At 36.3% G+C, this 23,572-nt stretch overlaps 1 protein-coding gene across 1 annotated transcript in view; it reads right to left on the minus strand.

Moving 5' to 3' along the window:
- Positions 1–23,572, minus strand: part of OTOG (otogelin) — a 102,115-nt gene that overhangs the window by 36,551 nt on the left and 41,992 nt on the right. The window contains exons 24-33 of the mRNA XM_040609419.1: positions 19,448–19,555; positions 15,257–15,395; positions 14,865–14,999; positions 13,657–13,803; positions 12,912–13,031; positions 11,927–12,043; positions 10,676–10,832; positions 9,611–9,637; positions 6,714–6,881; positions 4,421–4,699 (exon numbers count right to left, since the gene is read on the minus strand). Coding sequence (XP_040465353.1) covers positions 4,421–4,699; positions 6,714–6,881; positions 9,611–9,637; positions 10,676–10,832; positions 11,927–12,043; positions 12,912–13,031; positions 13,657–13,803; positions 14,865–14,999; positions 15,257–15,395; positions 19,448–19,555 — 1,397 coding nt within the window. The remainder of the gene's footprint in view (positions 1–4,420; positions 4,700–6,713; positions 6,882–9,610; positions 9,638–10,675; positions 10,833–11,926; positions 12,044–12,911; positions 13,032–13,656; positions 13,804–14,864; positions 15,000–15,256; positions 15,396–19,447; positions 19,556–23,572) is intronic.

The raw sequence follows: 23,572 nt of genomic DNA on the forward strand, positions 1-23,572 counted from the left end.
AACAGTTCCTACCATTTAATGAACAATTTTAATTTTTTTATCACTTACAGATCATGGCATTCTGCTGAGTCAGAACAACCTCTCTTAGTAACTCAGCCACTTTTATGTGTGTTGACAATTCCTGCTGTTCACAAGTCCAGCCTGCCTTTTTTTTTTTTTTTTTTGTATGCTGACCTTTACCTCATAGGGACAAAATTTGCTATTGTAAGAATCTGCATATTATGAATAATTTCATTCTATGCTCAAAAAATGGACATTTACTTAAAAAAACCAACACTAAAATCTGAAATGTTCTGATGTTAATAAAAGCTAATGAAAAGAAAGGTTTTTAAAATAACAAAAAAAATTAAGTATTTGGATTTTCACTCTCACCTGACACTTTTTTCTGTTTGCTACTTTTCCCAAAGATTTCAAAAAATCTAGTAGGAAAAAAGTTTGCTTTAGAATTAGGTCTATATATAACAGCAGCAAAACTCTGCTTAGTAACGTAGATTGCCTATCTCCTCAGTTACAAGTTTAGAAACATGAAATCCTATCTACCCACTTAACACACACAAACTAGTAACTCTGCCCATGACTTCTACATTTCTGCAATGAGAAATGAAAACAAATATCACTAGAAAAATTGAACTTTGTGCCTAGCCAAAACATCACTGAAAACAAAGTATTATTATCTACCTCTTAAATACTTCTGTCTCAGTTTACTATTACCATGTTGGAGGAATATAATCTTGTTAACGCAACTATTTAATCTCCTCCTATTCATTCCATCAAAAATGGGAGATCAAATGTTTGTGTTTGTGGTATAAATAGGAGAGACATTATAATTCTACAGTAACCTCAGCCTGATTCCAAGAGTTACCAAGCAGATGTGTTCAGTGACATACCCAGGATCTGCAGGTACAACAGCAGTTGTTCAGCATTATCCAGTCCCAGGTCCCATGCCACAGTCTCTTGGACTGGCAAAGCATGTAAACTCAAATTAAACTTCAGAGCAACTCATTATGAGTAAAACAGGACATTACAGAAAATTAATTCTACTGGTGGAAATGGAGAAGAGTAAGTTGAAGCTAAAACAGTCAACGAGATCATGTATAAATCTGACTTAAGGTTCAAGATGCTTTTATTTAAAATTAACTTCATTTTCAGTTTCATACTATGTTTTTGAATGTGTTTCAGTTAATCACGATACAAACATTAAAAGGAACCAAAAATCCTCTGTATCAAACATTGATAAATACCTCTGTGCAGTGTGCATACACTTAGTGCATCTTGAGATTTTAATTTTAGCTGACAGTTCCGAGACAGGCCTTGTATTTACCGCAAGTTAGCTATTAAAGCGTATAACTAACATTATTAAGAACTTTGCTGCAGAATTTATATAGGGCGAGTTACATTTTTATAATATATATAAACTAACTCACAGTGATCTTAAAAGGGTAAAGCATATTATAATAATTCTGTGAAAGGTAAAAGGTAACTAGCTTGAGCATGTTATTTTAAAAAAGGGTAAGAAACTTGCAGCTATATCCATAAAAAACACATAAATTCCCTACATCCATTAATTACCCAACATTGTCAAATGTGAACTGATCACTCTTACATGACACCTCTGTTCTTGTCCATCTAAGCACATTCTTTCTGTTGACTGAATGCATACCAATCCATTGCTGGTAAAACTTCCTGCACAGAATACAAAATGTATTTTCTTCTGAGTGAGTATAATCTGAATATTCAAAATCAGTTATTAATTCAAACTCTCGAACATTGGCAGGAATGGGACAGCAGACAAATCTAAGTAGCATGAAAATAACCCAATTTAAAACTGAAGTGACTTCTCATGGAAAATACTCTGCAGTGTTAGCCTATCATATCTGTGCAATTTATAGTCAAAGTATTTCAGTGTGACAATATTTATTGCGATGAAACTGGAAAAAGTGACTCGTCAGCTGACTCTAAACAGACGTGTATCTATTGCTGTGGTGATCAGATCATTTAAAATTCTTCCTTTTGAATGTGCGTCACAGAGCATGAAGAAGTCTCATGAGGAACTTTCTGGCCAAGGGGATTTACTGGGCCTATTATTCTGCTCCTGATATTTATCCTCTGATTCCGCAGGAATAGCTGTTCCCGGTTCGAGAGTTTCTGATCTAATATGCAAAGCATTTACAATAGTCAGCAAGAAATTCAATATGCTTTTGCCTGTGCACTCTGGAGCTGGTGTAACTTTTCCATTAACTTAAACAAATGCTGCTGTATTTTTAGACCATGTAATTACCCTACATCAGCAGGCTGGCCCTTGTGAAAGTGTGCTGGAGAAAGATTCGAGTCCTATGTTTCTCTGCTTATAAAACTCTGAAACCCAAGCCCTCGGATGTGGTGATTAATGAAATGCCTCTTGATCATTTGATCTGATCCCACTTGCTGAGGTAAATTGTTTTAGTTTTCCATTGGCATAGATAGGATTTTTTGGTATAATGACTGGAGGGTAAAGACTTCACACTTGAAAAGACATACTACTCTGTGTTAATGGATGACCACTGAGAATTGGAACATGTTTTAACCTTCTTCATTCCTCCCTCAAAGATAAAAGACTAAGGAGATATTTTTGTTATGTCCAGAAAAAGTTCCTTGCTTGAAATGCTGTATGAACATCCTGGTAATAGCATTAGCTCTATAATTCTGCTGTTCAAAAACCTCAACAGCTCTGTGATTACAAGCATTTGTCAAGAGGCAACAGGCATTTGGCAATGACAAAATCTGTCATTTTTTCTGAAGTTGGAGTGTGCCAGTCAACAGCTGCATTAGGCTGTCAGCATAATGCACCGCAAAACATGGGCAGATTCACAATGCCACCATTAACACTTTAATTCAATGTTTTGATAACAAGAAGCTCCATGAGGCATACAGTTGGCCTCTTCTGTCATAGAAGTCACTGTCTACTTCAGATTTGTCTGTGCTGAGGTTCAACATGGTCACTCTAAAACATGGTCAGGCCGTGCTTCATGTTGTAATATTTCATTTTCTTTCTTTGCTTTTAGAACAAACTTCAGTTTCAGAAAATGAGGAACGGATTTTAAAAAATGGTATTGCCATGATAAAATACTTCTGCTACCCAAATACACAAATTAAAAATGCATTTAAAACTACAGCACAATAAAAAGCTTTAGAACACAAACACTTGTAGTGATTTTGGAATTTTATGTACCACACAAAGGCCAGTGGTTGCAGCAAGTAGTAGCTGTTGCTGAAGTTCATAAATAAAGTCATACAAATGCATTTGATGTATCTGATGTATCAAGACAAGCAGATGCTAAAGCGAATGGTAGTTTAATGAATAATCTGCTTTGCTTAATTTTATAGTCAATATGACTTCTTGCATCATGTACTTGACTTGTAAGGCCATCTTCATTTCAACACATAGTTCCCAAATGTATAAGAATATGTGAAAGCAGTTATTATTTCTTTTCCTTAATAATCTAAAAGAGCGAGCTTGATTAATTAGTTATTTTTTAATTTGTGGAGTTTTGTAGTCAGTTCTTGTAGAAGAAACTTCTGTATCCAGCTCCTACAAAGGGTCCTAAGAATATCTCCTGCATTTCTGATCCTTATCACTTACTGGAATGGGACTACTATTACAGGAATGGGAACCTCTCAAGTAGGTAGAAACACTCCCACTGCAGTCTACATTGTGTACTCAGGAGCTGTAGCTGTCCAAGAAACATTAGAGAAATGGACATCTAGATCCCCAACAAGAGGCATGTATCTCCATTTAGATGGTGCCTGAAACACAAGAGGCTAACATCCCAAAAGGCAGAGCCTCTGCGAGTGGATACGTGGACAAAGGTCGGGGTGCCTTTCAGGGGAAACATGAAGAAACAAGAAGAGGTGTAATCTACAGGGAATGTCCTTAGCACTGGATGGCATGACCTCTGAGGAAGCCACAAAGCCTGCATTGAGAATGCACTGTACACGAAACTCTCTTGGCAGCTGTCAGAGGGAAAAGAGGAGAAAACATCACCCACAGACCTTAAGTTTTAGAGATGCATTCAGTTCTTTGTGAATCCATTATTTATCAGCATGAATTTTCTACTCCTTTAGAATTTTCTTGCCACCTACAAAGCAAGTATTGCCCAGTAACTATACACTAAGCTATGTATTTCTAAGATCTGTTTGCAAATATAGCAAAGTTGTGTATTAGGCTATTTAATGGCTTTTGACAAGAAAACAGAATCTCATCCTTAACACAAAGCTCAGGGAAGAAGATTTTGAGACTGCATGTCACAGAAGACCCACAGATCCCAGTGATGTAGGGGAGAAGTAAACAATGTCATCATCTCTGAAAATATCAATATCATTTAGCCTGTATGTTTCACAGGGAGCAAGCTCCTGCTCATAAAATACAACTTTAATTACCTACCTACAAGTTTAAAAAGGGTTGACAGTCTGAACTCCTCTGAATGATGGTACTTCAAAAGGTCAACTGAAGAGGCTGAAATGTGGATGAAGTATCCTCGTTTTGCAAATGACTCAAAGGAACTGTATCCTGAAAGCCATGTATTCTTGTGAATGACAAATGTAGATCTGTTGTGAAACTCTTCGCTTTTTTTCCATTTAGAAAGAACAAGGGTATTATTGGAGACTAACTGAAGAAAATAGTTCGGTCTCTCAGCTGTTTCAAATGAAATCAAGTTGGAATCTGAAAAAAAATCCCACACAGAACTCATTTACTTGATGATATATGCATAATAAACTAAACTCATTCTCATATTCTACTACTGATATAAGTAGCACAAACAATGAAAGGTAACTTTGGCATTATCAGTGAAAACAGCCTGAAACTTCTAAGAAATTATACTATATAGAGATTTCAGAGTGCTAGATTCTGATGGATATTTAGTTTTCTAAATACCGTACAGATTTCAGCAAGAATACAAGCTGATAAACACATTTGCCCACACCAGGATAAAGGAATACAGCCTTCACTAAGCCATTTATTAATAAATTTTTAAAACTTCATCTAATTAGCTTTACAAGTAACATTTGCCATCAGGAATTTATATCTTAAGAGCTCAGCCTTTCATTAAAAATAAATTACAAAAATGTATTTTGCATTCAGCTTTCTAAGCAGTCAGCTCTCCAGCTCTTCACCTGTTAGGAGCAAAGCCTGTTTTCTGGCAAATGTAGCCATGTGATACCTTACCCTGAAAACAGTACTGCTGATTTTCAAGCAAGCCTCTGTACAACCAATTGCAGAGTGGCAGATCTTGAGCCTGTTACAGGCATCTGTTGCTCACAGAATTACTTCATTCTATTTTGCTGTAAACTCTGCTATTCTCTTGAAAACAGCCATTAAACTACTGTAAAATCAACTAACCCTTCAGGCTTGGGTAGCATTTCTTGAAAAAAAGAATGCATAGAAAAAAAATGATCTTGATTAAACAGATATACTATCTCACTCTGGTATAACACTTCTGGAAGACCAACTTGGTTTCTAAGCATAAAAAGTTCAATTAATCTGAAAAACATAGTGGCACTTGTGAATATCTTTTTATGAATCATCTGTAGCAAGCAGCTGTTCAATAAGTAACAACAGACAGTGTGATTTATAATACTTGCCATACAGCCAATCAGTGCATCAATGCCCAAAAATCTCCATTGCCTACAATTTGTCTGAAACTGACAAAACACATCCGTTTTTCTGAGGTACCAAAGAACCAAGAATTTCATATAAATGAAGACATGGATATGAAAAACATTGTATTGATTGTACAAACTCTTCCATGGCCAAATGATGAAATGCCATTCACTCAAATGGGACTGTAAGGCACAAATTCTATTTGCCAGGTGGTTAAATGCTGAGCAAGAGGTTTTCATAAGTGAATAGAACATAGGACTGACCTTCCCTTTCCGAACCTAAATTGAACATAATGTACAAGTGTCTCGAAACTACAACTAATAAAAGAAATCTGGCCCTGGCTCTTCTGTGATATGAGTTCTTGTGTCAGTTCTACAGACAGCAGTATTACTAAACAAACGCTTGTAATTTTTTCAACTGACCCATATCCCTTCTTTGATTACACAAAGACAACCACCTTTTGTATTGAGACTTAAGTGCTCTGTGCGGATTGAAGTTTTGTATGCACACAATTCCAGCATTTAATCAATGTCATAAAGTGCTGAATATATTATTGTAAGCTTTCTCCACCTGTTTGAAGGTGTGCAAGGCTTCTTTCACCTACTAAATAAGCAACATATTCCTTCAGTAGAAACTTAAGTCACAATCTGAGGGAGACAAATTTGCAGTATAAACCGTTACACAGCTCAGGTTAGTACCATTAGGCATCTCTGCACAAGTGGGCAGATGAGTGCTGGTGGAAAAGCGAGTGAATTAGAGTATTTTTCTTGTATCATATCTCTTCCATACTTTTGCATGCCCCAGTTCCATCAGAGGCAGGGTGAGGGGAACAACGCTTATCTGGAGCACTGGGCTACAACACCAGTTTGGTGCTGCTGAAGGCTGGGGCGGGTGGAGGAAAGGAAGCTGTGGCTTTTCAACTACAAAATGATAATTTTGGCAGACAACATTACAGTGTACAGCTGACAGACAAAGAAAAGATCTTTTGACCAAGGTCTATTCTTAAATGTAGGCTTGTATTCAAGGGCAAAATTTGCTCTGCCTTATTTAAGCCTCTAGGTTACAGTGACTTTACCATGTGCTTTGGGCTTATAAAGTCCTGATGTCAGCATAAAGCTCACTGCGTGTCCAGGAACAATATCATCTTCTCTCACTGAGAAAACACCACCATCCACCAGTTTCACTGCCATTACAAACTTTCCATCCAAATAGCTGACCAGTTTGTATGGGCCCTTTCCCAGAGCTGTTGAGAAAAAAAAATCAGAATTATTTTTCAAGACAAGTGTCACAAATGCTTGAGCTCTAAATATCGTGACACAGCACAAAGTGAAAAACATCACTCTACTCTGAAAATAGCTCTAGGTGCCATGCACTGAAGTATGACAACCAAAACAAAGCCAAACTGTTTTAGAAAATACCTGTTCTGAGAACTGTCAAAAATAATTAGTTCCAATTTTCAAGATTCATTATTAGCTTTTTCTTTTCCTCCCTCTCATCCGCTTCAGTTTCATAGTTTATTAAAGTTATTCAGTTTCACTTTATTAAAGTTAGCTGACCCCTTGGTTATTTGATTTAGAAGTAAAAAGTGTTCTACAAGACCACCCTGGAATCCTGGAATCTAAATTGTTTATTTGTATGGTTAACTGATTATACACTTCTTACTATTCTTTAAAACCTATTTTATTAGTGTCCAAAGTGTGAGGCATTTTTTCAGGGAATAAAAGTTTGTTGTCATCAAGTATGAAAGAACTCCTTGAACATTTTAGAAACAAACATAACCGCTGGAAAGTGAAAAGAAGAAATCAGCATCATAAGCACAGGAAAGGTCATATTTTACCTGTAAGCAAAAAAAAAAGCCAAAAGCATGTAAAGTTATCATTGCACAAATCTTACAATGTCGCACCTGCTCACTTAGTTCCAATTTCATTGCAGAAAAGCGAAATGTTATTTGAAATTACTTTTGTAACCTTCTCTGACAAAACCAGGCATTTTAGACCACACCTGAACAATTCACCTCACTACCATTCTTCTCACAAGCCAAGACACAGCAAGCATACATCTAAGGTAGAAGTGTTCCAGAATTTCTCAGCTCATAGTTGCAGCTAATACCATTGAACCTTAAAATCTGTTCCAACAAGTTGAAAGTTTGGACTGCAGTTTGCAGCCTGCCCTCATATTCTGGTTCCCTCTAATCTTAAAATTCATTAAGAGTTCTGAAGTCCTAAGGAGGCTGCGCTACAACCAGAGTTTTAGATTCTAATGGCATAAACAGGGGGTCAGTTAAGACACAAGCCCATGCCTAGCTAACCACGTACAGTGATTCTGGTTACCTTCAGTGCAGGGAGTTAAAAACATTTCATAAATTACTTAAAATATCCAGTGTTCTGGAAATGTTGCAAGGTGTATAATCTTGTATCTCAGGCCCATCCACAACTTGAGAAACCACAGCTACCAGCTGAGAACTTTCCCTTACCAAAGACAAAAGGCTTCTGCTCCTGCTTCTAGTAGGACTGGAACTATTTCATTCTGTATTAAAACATAGAGTTACACAGAGAAAACCTCCCTCTGGTTTAAGACAGTTTCTTAACCTTCCTTCTCCAAAATGAAGTAATTCTTGGGAATGCTACTATATTTGAGGTAGAGGAGAAAGTTTTCAGCATAGAGATATTTTTTTTTCCCCTTTGGCAGCTCTGAAACACCTGAAGTTGAATACTTGCTAAATTAGCAAGCAGAAGCAAGATACTTAGTGAGAAGTATACAACAACCATGTCTATTACATGCACAATTCTCCACTATTTCAACTAATTTCTTACTGGGAATTCAGTAACAGGTAAAACTAGTAACACACTTTAAAAGTGTACGATGTTATCTACCTTCACTACTACCACAGAAGTTAGAGGCACTGCACTTTCAATCTGTTACAACTGCAGTAAGATTACCTAGTATCAGACCATATTTTGTTTACAAAACAAAACAAACCAGAAAGTGAATGGAAACCTTCAATCACCCCTTTTATTCTACTGGCCTTTATTTAAATTAATTTAAAGGCTGAAATACATAAAATCTTTTTAGCAGTCTGTATACAGAAAATGCAGAGCCTGTTCTAATTTAAACTCAGCCTCTCTCCAAGATCTTTCTGGGGGTGAGCTGCTGCACGGGGAGTCTAACAGAAGACCAAAATATCACAAACCATGTGGACAGATGGGCCTCTACACGAGCTTGACAAAAGGAGTTATAGAATAAATAGCCGGAGTCCTGAACATTCCCCACATCGATCTGGCTTGCAGTGCTTGTATGTACGCCACGTCTAACTATGCAGACACTCATAATGACACTTTAAAATAGTCTGAATACAGATTCCAGTCTTAACGCAGCAGTACAGCACCACTGCGGATTCAAGGTTTACTCTAGCACCTTGTACAAGTTTCACACTTCTCAGAGCCATTCTCATGCAGCAGCAATGCTTGTTGCTCAGGGACTTAAAGCTAGGTCAGACACCTAAACGGTGAGTTATTCCCCTTTTCCGCACTCAAATTGTAGTATTCTTAATCGCTAGCTCCCTCTGGAGGCTGCACAGGAGATCACGGCTGGTTTAACAGACCCACTGGTTATCAGCTTTGAACTGCAGTATGCCTTAAGCAATTAGTGACATTAGTACTATTGAGTTGAATGGTCTATTAATTACTTAAAAGATTTAATAGTTTAATCATTATCCATAAATGCAAAGAAAATGAGTTAAACATGTATTCTTGGTTAAGGCCCAGGTATAAAAAAAGACTGAAATTAAAAGCATTTCAAAAAGCAAAATAAAAATCTTGGCTATTTAAATAATATATCATTAAGAACCGTTTTCACTAACACTTTTTATACATTTTTTATAACACATTTATAACATTTTTATACAAAGTACTAAGACTTACATAAAACCGCTAAAAATTCTATTGTTATTTTATCAGCTCCTTTAGGACTTACCTTTGTTGAAATATTCACAATCATAAGCTAAAAAATAAAAAGAAAAGAAATGCAGTTGCAGGTATTCTGCAGATAAACAGGTTTTCTGTTACTCTTTACAATTAAGGGGTAAGCCAAATGCTTGGCCAAGATATATTATACACAAACATTTATTTAAAAAAATACTGCCAAATATTTACTGCTTTAAATAAAATACTAATTAAAGCCACATTGATTTAAATTAAAATATTATTTTTTCTAGCAGGAAATACTAAGCTTACATACCTACAGCTGTCTTATTCTGACCTCTAGTGGTTAAGACTAAGCTTTGCTGTCTTTCCATACTCTCATTAAAACACACATACAATTTCCATCAAAAAATTAAGAGTAACCCTCTTGCTCCATGGCAAATTTGCTGTGTGATTTTGAGCAAGCTGCATACTCTCTCTCTGTACAACTGCAAAATTAAAAAAATGTTTTGTTTTTTCCATTCTTTCTATCTTGCCCTTTTTAGTCACGTCTCTGGGGAAATGACAATCTCCTGTTAGGCATCTGCACTGAATGCCACAGAGAAAGGCCTCAGATTTTTTTACAGCTTCTAAGCATTGTTGAATAGGGATACTAAGGTGATGACTAAGTCCTGCTTACAAACCTAATTGTTTTTCTTCAGAAGACCTCTATATTTCATGCTTGCTCTGGGGGCAGTAGTAAGGCAGCTATGTTTCCTAGACCCCGTTAAGAAGTGAAGTCCTGCTGAAGACAGAAATTACTTGAACTGTTAACTGTAACTTCGGTTTGAGGGATGCATGTCATATCATGATATAGACTTCCCATGACTTTTCCTTTCACATCATGGGACAAAGAATTAAATATAGAAGAGTACCACCCACAAATATAGAAAGAAGCATGTAATCCAGCTAGACCAAAATGAACATGGAGGGAGGGCAGTGAGAAGCACCCACTCATCTTCTTGCCAGTGTGGCTTAGTGATTTAATTCATGGCCCCAGGCAACTTAATGTGACTGATTTTTCAGGTCCTGGTCTCACAAATGCAGAGAGTGGCAATGCTAGTCAAAGCAAACTTACGACACACTCTAGGGGACCTCCAGTCTACAGCAACTCCATGCTGGCAGCACTGATGGGCGTATGCTGACACACTTGTACAGAAACACTCACAGTCACCTCCTTGGTTACAACCACATGTATCTGTCAAGCAGTTTGAGTAAAACCAGGTGACGTCAATCTGGAAATATAAATATCACTCATCAAAAAAATTCATACAGACACTGGCAACAATCACTTCCATACAAAGCTATGACTTTTTCAAAATTTAATATAGAAGACTTCAAATTATTAAAGATTTTAAATTAGATGTTTCCTGAAACACAAGAAAAGCTTGTTAGAAAATATTCCAATATTAGAATGTTAGAAAATCTTGTACAGTACTTAGTAACACAATTAAATCAATGACCAGTTAAGAACATGCCCACTAAGATGTCAGTGTAAGTTTGTGTTTTGTATGGTCTTGTAATACTTAAAACATAATAAACTACAATGAAGTTTATGAAACAAGAGAAACTCCCTCTAAACTGAGCACAAACGAATAGATCTCAGAAATGTTAAGAAAGTTAGATATATATAACATGCAAGAAATAATAAAGCAGATGGAAAACTACTTTTCACATGAAAGTGGTTCATTCTCTTCGTATTATTAGAAATTTCACAGCAAATCTATGATTTTTCCCTTAGATTATTTTGAAGTCTTGTCTTAAGTGACAATTTTGAAGAAAACTGTCAATGCTAATTTGCTTATTGAACTGTTATACAGTTACACAGATTTACAGTTGAGTAATACACACTTATGAGGAACTTAGTTGTTTGCTACCTACCTTATACAGTGGACTAAACCATACAATTTTAACATCAGCTTCCACTTTCTTCCAAAATAATATACAAAGCAACCTTGCAAGATTCCTCATTATCTTTCATACGAAATCTCCTTCCTCCCTAGGAATTATTCTGACACTTACATTCTTCAAGCCATAAACACAGTCTTAATACCTGAACATCCTGAGATATGTTATTTTCCATATAAGACCTAGGTCTGGAACTGATGCCAAAGCGTCTTACTATGCAGGTAGTCCAGTCAAACATTCACATTTTAGAACCAGAATAGGTATGGGTTAGACATTTTTGTGTTCTCTTTTGCTGCAGTAGCCAAAAATATTATGTTATAGAAGACAAGATGAAGATTTAAAGTGATGAAAGTTGAAGAGTAAAGTTTCTCTCTAGTGGTATGTTAATTTTCACATCTTTCTATACATGACCACAACTCACCACTGAATGGCAAGCTTCAAATGCTTCACTTAAAAGTATTCCACATTCCTTCTTCGCAAATGGCTCTCTAAGGGGGTTCAAACTGCATGGATTTCGAATGTCAGAGCTGTCGACACACTTAACCAGAAAGCAAAAACAAGATGAGAAACTTGTTTCATAATCACTTTGTTTTTGAACTTGCAAAGCGAAGTTTTGGTGTTGAGGTTTTTTAAAAGAAAGAAAAAGAGAGAGAGAGAGAGAGAGAGAGGTGTAAAACACAAAACAAATGCATCATTTATGAAACTAAAGCCAGACTAAGATACAGAATTAAAAGGGGATGCTAATCTGCAGAAAAGGATAAGTAACCAATCTGAAGAAATGTTTCATTTGTCTGAGGGCAGCAGAAAAACACATATGTATATACAGGTCTAAACAGAGCTGGCACGCAGCTTCTTACACCTGAACAGTCTAGCTTACATAAATGACAAACAATACTCAGACAACATGCATTAGAAGTGCCAGAAATCAGATCTTTTTACTCTACTAGGAAGGAACATTTCTGTGAATACCGCCAGACACATAACATTAAAAAAATTCCATTTTTAACTTTTCAGCATATGGAAAGAATATTTTTCCTTTCCATTGCTATGGTTTCACAGTTAAATATTTCCCAGCTATTAAAGATCACCTAAACTGACAACACAGTCTAAAATGATCCCACAATTCTGCCATTATGTAAAAAATGACTACTTTACTGTTCAAATTCTTCAAAACCACTTGTACATTCAGAATATTGTACAGCATTTTTCTCTACACTATAGTGCTGTGTAGAAAAAAAGACGATTACTTTCTTCTCCTTAATGGATCTGTGAGAACCATTGATATTGTCGTTTGCATTGCTGCCTGCCTGACACTTCCAGGAACAAATTTCTGATTTCATTCTAGATACATGGTATGATGTAACAGCAAAAAAATCTACTAGCAAACACATTCTTTTACTATGTACCTCTACAGCTGTCCAGCTGTTTCCAAACTCTTGTGAGTTTGTTAATTCAAAATTATCTGGAGTCCTCAATTCATTTACTGTCTTCAAATCAAAATTTCCACATAATCCAGTCAATTTACTCTGGGAAAAAAGATATAGATATATAGAAACATATTTCCACATGACACAAAACACTACCAGCCCATGACCATTTTCAAAATTTGCTTCTTAAGTTCCTGTCTTTAGTTTCATAACTATGAATTTGTCAGGATTTGATCCTTTTCAGCTAAACTTCAGCCAAAACTGTTCAGCTCTTTGTGATACTGCAGCTATAGAAAATATTTTATTTTGACAATATCAATATTATTTCATTTCAATTAAGCATCTCCAAGCCTTTGAAAAAGGAGCTGATCTTTTGTTCAGAGAAGTGACCTGTTTGCTAGCTACTTGCTTTTTTACGCTGCAGCAAAATAACACCTGCTCCACTTGTATAAGGAATGAGTGCTGAAGGACAATGTTGCCCCAAAGATACTTGTTTCTGTTGTTACAGAAGTTAGACAGGAAACAGTAACTAAAAAAGGTAAATGAGAATGAATATTTTAACTGACAAGATAGTTGAACGCTCCTCTCCTTGACTTTGCCACTGAGTTCTTCCATGATTTCTGACACACTGTCTATTCTCTGAATAATGACAATAAGTCTTGCTTAACAAGACTTACATAAACATCTCAAAGAAATGGCAGTAAGAGTGTTGACTTGCACTTACCTGCCACTGATGACCCATCTGGACATGAACTGTTGTTCTCTGATCCCAAAGAATGGTGATGTGTTCATCAGGAAAATGAACAACAGTGAAAAACCCAGCTTTCCATAACTGCATTTTTTGTAGTTTGTCTATATAACTGGATAAGCTCTGTTCAAAACAAAACAAGGCAGCTTATAATGGAAGTAATGTCTTCACAAAATGTTCACTTGACAGGAAATGAAACACCTAAATAAAATGAGTAACACTGTTCTCAGACAGAAGTCCAAAAACTGACAGAAGGCCACAGCAGGCTAAATGCTTAAACAAAAGTAGTCTGGATGTTGATTGCCAACTGTGTTATATTTCTATGATTTTCCTATTTTAAAACTTGATTTTATATCAAATTTACAGGAGGAGTAATGGCAACTGCAGCAAATATTAAAATGTTAATGTCTCATTTGGGAAGCAAAAAAATTAGTCTTAAGGTTCCTGGTTATGATTTTCCCTTAGTTATACATGGTTGCACTTAGAAGGTCTTAAGCATGTGCTTTTTTTTGAGTATGGATAGGTATAAAGACACATGGAGCAACTTCTTGAGATAAGGAATTGTCGAAATAAGTCTAGAGATTGCAATTTTATTTATGTAAAGCATTATTCTCTCCATCCAATAACAATCAGATTCCAAATTTTTTGTAGCATGGACTAAGATGTCTAGTGTAACTATACAATGCCTCATACAAAGAGACACAACTTCCTTTGTATGGCCAGTCTATAAACTATAGATAGTACTATTTATACTAAAATTACTGAAAATACTAAATATTTACAGCAATGGAGTTTGCCGTTACCAGGGACTGCAATTTATTTATTGCAATTGTATAGGAATATTCCTCCTATATGTTCCAGGCCAGACTAAACTCTTGGTTCTAATGGAACTAATAGCAAAACTTTCACTGACTTAAAACCACCTGGATTTTTCCTATGACACTAAACAGGAATGAAGTCTAAACAAAAGAGCTACAACCATTTGATCAAACATTCTTGTTAAATACAGATAAGATGTTGTTTAAGGTTTCCATTGAACAATCTAGATGTGATCAGCATTCAGGGTAAAGATATTTATGCTTCTGCTACTTAAGCGGTACAGTAAATTTTTGCTAACAACAGGAAAATACATCCAGAGAAGAATATATGCTACCATTTGATCAGTGTTAAAGACTGAAACTTACTGGGTTTCCAGTTTCGTCATCAAATATTAAAAAAGATTTTCCAACATTAATGAAAATGTTTTTTCTGCAAATTATTCCAGTATTAAAGCAGTTAATATTCTCTATAACAACAGAAAGACTGGTTGAAGAAGTACCCTGAAGAACAAGAACAAAAAAAAGGAATGGCCACTTTTAAATACACTAATATAAATATGCATCTTGTTACACAGTTTGATTAGCAGAAACCTCATTGTATAATTCTTATGTAAGATTTTAAGTCTTAAGCAACAGCAAAGCTTAAAAAACAGTATGTAAGACTCAGTAAAATATACAGATATGAAATAAGTAGAAGGGTAGTTTTTAACAGGTAATTTTAAAATCCACTTTTAGAGAGGCTTTACAAAAAGTGTTACCTTAACCAGGTAAACCTTACAAGTTCCAACAAAGTCAAAAGTTAATCCATCAAATGTTCTGTAGTGCCGATCCCCATATGCGGTACACATTGATGGGCAAGGATGGAAGGTGCATTGAAATGATCCGTGCTGGCAAATGCTGAAAAAGTATGACCAATAATGGTAATATCAACTGCCATCGACAAATGATTACAGCTGTTGCACTGACAAGCAAAAACAACCCCAAAATCCATGCAAGTATGGTGACTGTGGACAGAAGCATTTTGAAATGTTAACTAGAAGTAGCATATATAAATTGATTCTCTGGAGAGAAAAAAAAAGCAGCATATATTGAACTCATACAGTCTGTGTTTCTTCCTGTTAGAATGTATAGATTCTGGAAAATATCAACACTGAAAGGGCATTTCCTTTGTTGAAACAAAAACCCAACATCATTTAACTCACATCAATAATGTGCATTTCTTTTGTTGAAACAAAAACCCAACATCATTTAACTCACATCAATAATATGCCACAAGGATAAAGCTTTCTTTTTCAACTTCTCACAGAACATTTGTTTCTATACGAGCTGAATCTTGGAATCAACAAGCAATGTGTCCTATTATTACAGTCTTTATGCATGCTCTGCTGAATGAGAATTTCATAGAAGTATAAAGGAAAAATTTCAGTAGCGCCGTTTTGGTGCTTAGATCCCTTAAAAGAGTGTGTGTTGGGCTTTTCAGATGCCTAGGTATTCTCATTCCCAAACCATAGCCTAACAGTTTAGGGTCTTCCAGAATAGTTCAAGTTCTGTCTACAACCATCTTAAGCATCAGATTCTTTCATCACACATACACCAAGCAACTGTTCAGACCTTTCTGAATTACCTTCGCTTTCTAACTGCGTAACAGGGAGGCTTTGCAGTACTGAATACTATGTCTCTTTCCACATCACTCTATTGCAATCTAAGTAACATTTTCAATGGACAGATTTTCATTTTCTGTACCCAGAAGTAATATTTAAAATGTTATTTTTTATGTTTCTAAATCACCTGGACACTTAAAAAACTTCCCATGATAAAGACAGCAGAGCTGGTGCTCTGGCATGTCTTTACCACAGGTATATTTATAAATATAGTTTAAACTAAATACATCAAATAATATAATTTCAGCACATATCTAAGTTTATTTTAAAAAAATGAATTTTGAAGTTCCTGATTAAATGAATGCTTCACATTTTACAACTAAAGTACTAATATGACTTATGGAAATATTTGATAAATCACTGATGTTTGGCATCTGATATACTGAAGCACCAAGCAGTATGAAGTTTTTGTCAGTGTAACTTTTCCTTTTCTGTTCATACTGCTATCATGGTGTCAAGAACACCACTGTTTTCAAAAGAGCAGTAACTACCTAGAAAATTTAGACTGCTTCAGCTACTACTAGCATCATGTTTCCTTCTGTTTTCTTACCATTTAACTTGCACCAACCTGGTATCATTTTCCATATTTTCCAAGATTCTGCTTATCCCATCACTGATTTGGCCCACTGCTTGTGTTTTGTATAGCTACATATATAAATACATTAAGCATAGGGCTAAAATAAGTTAAAAGTATGGCATAAAAAGTGTTTGCTGTACCAAAGCACAAGTAGATAGCAGTAGGACTCACCCAGGCAATTCTAGGCACCTCAAAGCAGTAGCTAAGGCAGGAACGTAATCAAGTTGATGGAGAGAGGCAAATAGAAAAAAATCTATCTGGATTGAAAGACCAAGTGCTGCTTTTCATGCACTCTGTGAAACATTAGGTTTTATTTTTACTCTTGGCCTATTCAAATCCTCCTCCACATGCTGCTCTGTTAAGGGCTCATGCAGAAATGTTTCTTAACATGTAAGGAGTAGGGAGCTCCTTTGCACGCTTTCTTAAATATTAACACATTTACAGTCAGAAAGAAGGGTTTAAGAGGTATGCAATGCCTTCAAAGTCCTCTGCACCAGTCTTGTTTCATACTAAGTAAACTAATACAGAATCTAGGGAGGCCTAGTCGAAAAAGCAAAGCTGCTAGCATCTTCCAAACTTTGACCAGCTTCTTAAAAAATGTATTTCCAAGAAGTATTTATTTAAGAACACAGAAGTTCCAGTTTAGGAGCCCACAGAGACTAACCAGCATTTACTCAATGGTGTCAATATATGACAGCAAACCAGCATAGTTAACTGCACCACCCATCTTACCTTCCACAACAGAGCATCAAAATGCTGCTCTGATACTTTCCGTTAGTGTAATAACCTCTTGTGTTTAACCTTGCCAGCACATGCTAACAATTTCAGACAGTTGCACTGAAAACCAAACTTGGGAAACCTAGAACTGCAGTTCAGCCAGACCCGAGAGCTTGGGTTGAAAGTTCATGGCATTCCACTGGCAGTTTTGCCAATTTAAAAAGTTATTTTATTTACCATTTTACTGTTCAACAGACAAATCACATTAATATTTTTGTTGCTGATACAACAACAGCTATGAATAAGATGATAGTATCAACACACACTATTTCTGTGCGCTAAATAACACTAAAGTAATTATAACTGTTATGAATGCCTAAGTGGTTTTTTTTGCACAGGAGTACTCTCATGCTTTGCCTGTGCTGAGTCTGCACAGCTTGTTGCAGACTTCCCATTTGTCAGTGGACAACTGATCACCAAAAAGCCATTACCACTTTGCCTGTCTTTGCTTCTGGGTATGGAAGACTAGAAAAGCCATCACAACCTTAAGGATTTGTACATGAATTAATGGTCCTGGCCTCAGAAAAAACAAGAGTGAAGGCTAAATATCCAAGTGTCTTTCTGCCTGCACTGGTGCTGCCTTTGGTGAAGTCTCATACGTATTAAATGGGATATAATAGTCCTTTCTGATGCAAGCAATCCCACACCAGGTCCAATTGGAGAGGACTTTGGAAATAAAGGGCTGAACAACCCGGGTCGCTTTACCTGCCTGCCCAGTGGAGATGGCTTGTAAGTCGCTTCACCAGTCGACCAAAGGGCTACAAATATCTTCTAGAGCAGATATTGAGGACCTGACGAGAGGCAGAGGTAGGCAGTCAGCACAAGGCTGGAGGGGGCAACATCCAGACAAGGCACTGATTAGTGGTGACTGGACATGCCTTCACCATACTAGGCTATACTGAGCTGTGCAGGCCAGGAGCAGTAGTTTACCAGGTGACACCAGTTAAATGTTCCTGGTAAGCTAAAAGAGGGGACAAAAGGAAGGACTGCTCTGCTGAGAAGCTGGAGTATCTTGATGCTTGACAGTACAGCTGATTTTTCTGAGGCTCTAGTAAGACAAATAATGCTGCTTAGTGCCAGCTTGCAACATTCAACAGTGGTAAGAGCAGAAAACAGGTGGGGACCATCAAGAAACAAGCTTGTTTCAGGATCATGCAGATGTGGTATATTTTCATATCTTAGCTCTTGTGAAGCTATTAAAATAGTGTACCATGCCCTACTGAGAGTGCCCAAGGAAACTTAGCAGAGTAACATAGCTATATAGGGTATGTACTGTGTTTACAACACTGAATAGTGAAAGGAATAGGTTTCTGCATGTATTTGAATGATCCTATCAATGCTTGTCTACTGGAACACTGTCTTTTAAAGCTGACCAATTCAGCAGTTATCTTATCCACACATGCAAAATTAGAACCAATTTATCTGTTACTATGCTCAGTACATGATGTTGCCCAATACTCGCCTTAACTTGTTATTGCAGTGGTTGTATACTTATGGCCACAGGGTTATGTTTTGGGTCCTTAGACTGCTCAGATTCAACACTAAATGTGAAAATGAATAAGTAAAAACCTTTTCCAAATATCACTCAGGTGTAATATTTGAAGGATTTTACCTGTACTTTAGGAACACTAGCCAAGGAATATTAATTTAGATTACCTTGATAATCAAAAAAGTGTTTTCTCTAAATCAAGGTTTTTAAAAAGAAAAGCAATAATTCCCAATCACTGTTCTTTTGTTATGTAAAAGCTCCTTAAAACAACACACACACCCCAAATGTCATTTTAATACCTCTTTGAACAAATATAAATACAAAATTAGGGTCGATGATTTACCAGAATTTACTGTGAAATTTATGATTAAAAACGATGAAAGAATAATCAATCCATAAATAAACCACTAAAATGCAATAACCCCCTAAACAGATCTCTGCTTACCATGTATGACAGGAAGAAATAACTTTGTCACCTGGAAAGTATTCCTTTCCTTTCCATGAACATGGACATTCATCTGCATCCAAGCACACATCCCCATGTTTAACAAGACTATGAAAAAAAAAATAATCAGCAGAATTATAACTGGCAACTAGGTAAGAAAGTATTTTTGTAAGCTTTTAAATTACTAGCATTAGTATTACTGAAAAACAAGTAATTTTTAAAATCTTCTGAAATTGAAAAGGTACAACCTCGTTAATAGTTATGAGTAATTTTGTAATTTCCTTTCATAGGTATCTGAGTATTTAATCTTTAGTAAGTACTGGCACTTTGGGCACTAGGCCCTTTAATCACTAACCCTGTGAAGATTCATTAACATACAAATTTTAAGGTCAGAGAAAACTAAGATTTTCTAGACCTCCTATAAATTTCAGCAAATTTCTTGTAACTCAGGCAATTAACTTACATTTAACTAAAGCCAAGAGATCTTCCAAGAGACATGAGAGCCATCACGCTTCTTTGCTCTAGTGGTACCTTCTCTCACATCAAAAATCAGTAGTTTATTTATTCTTAGAACTTTTAAACAAGGATTTCTTCTTGTTCTCTTCTTCACCTGATTTAAAGAGCTTTCATTTTCTGCATAGTTTTCCTATAGCTGTAGTTATACCTCTTGCTCTGTTAACAATTTAATTAATATTGAAAGAGCTGTGCTGGTTGCATTAAATTATTTTGTATGTGTTTCTATATGACTGGCACCTTCATGCAAGCAATCACAAATATAGTTAACTTCATTGGCAGAAATATCCTTATGGCCTTCAAAGGAAGTTTTCATGGTAACACAGATAACCATATGCACAGCTGTTTACAGTTCAAGACTAATGCTATAAATTTGTGCATATAATCACAACTCCTAGAGTAACAGATAACAACTGAAAATGCAAAAAAAAAAGAAGATGAAAAGATTCCATTAACTGAGATGGAACAGAGGACTTCTTGCCTGGTAAGATGAAACAAAGTAACCAGTCCACATTTTAAAGTAAAATATTTGTGACTTTTAATAATATCCAGAAAAACTAAAATAAAAGAGTTAGATGAAGATATCCTACAAATAAACCTCAGGAAATATACCAGTAATATTAAATGATTTCATTTAAAAAGCTATCTTTTCACTGACACCAAGAAAACTATTTCTTCCAAAGACGGATCTGTTTCAAAAAAATATTGTAATGCTATTGGATAGGCAAACAGATATCAATATAGAGCCTAAAGATCCAATAACAGATAGAACACCTTTGGTAACAAATCACTCTGCTGAATGAGAATTGTGAAACAAGCTCCTGACAAGCTACAGCAGTGTCTTTCACTCTAACTGTTCCTATACAGGATCCTGTTCAATACAAGATAAGAAGCTGGAGCAACTAACACGCTGGATACATAGTAAAAGGATTGGTTACAGGCACCATGCAAGCTACAATTATTCTTGTTTCTAAATACTAAGTTTTGAAATGTGTTTGTACTGGGAAATAAACAGTCTCTTAAAATGGAACTGTTGGACTGATAATATTTTTCTTTTTTAAGATAGTTTTGTTTAGAATTCCTGTACCTCTCTGTAATAATACAAATTCTATACAAGTCTTCCCGTGTTCCTAACAGTTTTCTGAAGAAAACAGATTTAGCATTTCTGATGTTTAGCGCTGTAATTTCAGCAAGACACCGCACCATGGACAAGAGATCATAGGCGTGAGGCACATCTATGACAAACAGGGTAATGACATTGTTTTGTTTCCCTGGTAGCTAAAAGGAAAGACTTCATCATTGCATTTATCATAGAACATTTTAATTACTCATATTAATGAACTGGTAACTTGCGTACCTGTACACTTCTTCAGTGACTTATTTATCAGATGGAAAATTACAGCTCTTTAGCTCTTCTTAATGGGAATGTGCAGACATCATAAAACTCCCTCGTCCATTAAACTGAAAAACTGTAGTTTCCCCCCAAAGTATGTGAAGTGTTCTTTGTAATTCAAGTATTGTGTCACTTGAAGATAATCAACTGAGACTGAAATTCCCACTGGTTTAAAGCTGCTCAGAACTGAACAGGGCACATTCAAACACAAAGACCATCACACTAACAAAGTAACACAAAATGCAATTTCCCCCTCACATTATTACCCTGGCTAAAACAAGTGATAACAGCTTTCTCTCTCTTAAAGCCAAGCAAACAGATAGATTTCAATGATCTAAGAATTCACCACAAATACCCTACAGAAAGGCCTTGCACAGATCCTCTTTGAAGTATCAGACATTTTTGTTGACACTTCTGCTTACAAAGAACTGCAAAGATACAAGGACAGCCATCACACTTCACCACGCTGAATGTCCAATTTCATTACCATCTCAATATTATCTACAGCTTTTTTCATTCATTTACACACAAATATGTAAACAGTTTTGGTAACGGCATCATTAGGAGCAATGTGTCACCTATGAGCCAACAAACGCTTCATTGCTTCTGCAAAGCCCACAGATCTGGACCAGAACACTAAAAAGTAACTCTCACAGCTTACACCCAAGCAGTTTTCAACAGGTTGTGTATTGCACAGCTCTTTCCCCTCCCCTGAGCAACAGCCTATCACCAAGTGATTTATGCAGCCACAAATACTTCTGCCCCAACAACAAATCTGCTCTCTGAAGGTTTCATAAATCTTCTAACAAAGGTCTGCAATAGAGTTTAAGGAAGGTAAAAAGAATTAAATAAGCAGCAGGTAACATTTTTAATATCAGGATTCTACTATCACCCATGACTGCCTTAACCAGAAAACAGGATAAACATTTTTTTAAAAAATTGGGAGATGTGGATAACACTACTGTAACATATAATGGCTTCCTTGTAGTTAACTCAATGTCCAGACAGAGAAAGTTACTATAATTCCACCGAGTATTTTCTTTCTTGTTTGGGGAGCTTTTTACAGTCCATCTCCCCCCAGTTTATTACAAATATTGAGTAATTTTGCAAAATGTTTGAAAAGTTTTTAGCATCCTTGCTGTGTCCCTGTAACCATGAAGTGTCATGATTTTGACACTTCAACTGAATTATAGTGAGACACCCACACTTGTGCAGTTTCACTCTGTATTGGAACCCTGCTCTGCATTCAGCTCTACCATCAGCATTCTACTGGCGGTAAGCAAAGCGGGCCCTAGAAAAGAGAATACACAGAAACGCTAGTAGTGGCTTAAAGACCAAAGATACCTGTGTGTAAGAAAAACAAAAACAAGCAGAATGACAGGGATTCATCTAGATTCCCAAATTACACAGTATTATGCATATTATAACTTGGTTTGTCCATTGCATGTGCCTCCTCCGAACCCTCCTTGAACAAAAAGAAGCTCCTGCCTTCACACAGCTTAAATTGATTGTGAAGAAGACAAAATTATCTTATAAGTGTAATACTCTGAACTACATAAACCTTCATACAGCTTTTGCTGCCAACATCAGAACAAAGCAGGAGAGGGACTCTGTCTTGAGGCCTCTCATTCTAAGTAGAAAAATAGTATTGGAATTAAGCAACGTGACTGAAAAAACAAGAGCAAAAAAACTTTTATTAGCCCCTTGCCCCCCATGTTCTCTTTTTTTAGTTTGTGTTGTAGGGAAGGAACATAAGAAGAGAGCAGGGACTGAAGACTGTCAGAAAAAAAAAAAAAAAAAAAAAAAAGAGTTTGAAGTAGGGGCCTCTTGCACCCTGCTCCCAGTCCCATCAGGGCTACAAGTTGAGGGTCATCTCGGAGAGCACCTGTAGCTCTCACAGCTGAAAAAGGAAGTGGCACACACTGCATCATCATCATCAAGTAGCACATAGCCCAAGGCAAGACTGAGGTAAAATACGGATGAGGTTTGTACTTTGTCCTAGCCTATTTCACAAGTAAGTGTCAGACTGACACGGTATTGGTGTGATGGCTGATACCTTTCCATGTCACCTCAGCTCTACCTCATATCTACCAATGCTATTCCAGGGCTATGACTCAATTTTTTTCCAAGATCAAATATTTTTAAATAAGCATACTGGATTAAAACCTCTCTCTGCATGCCCTCAAATAGTACCATTTTCTTCAAGGTCACTGTGAGTG

This window comes from Falco naumanni, chromosome 10 (genome assembly GCF_017639655.2).
Source record: "Falco naumanni isolate bFalNau1 chromosome 10, bFalNau1.pat, whole genome shotgun sequence".
NCBI classification, from domain to species: Eukaryota; Metazoa; Chordata; class Aves; order Falconiformes; family Falconidae; genus Falco; species Falco naumanni.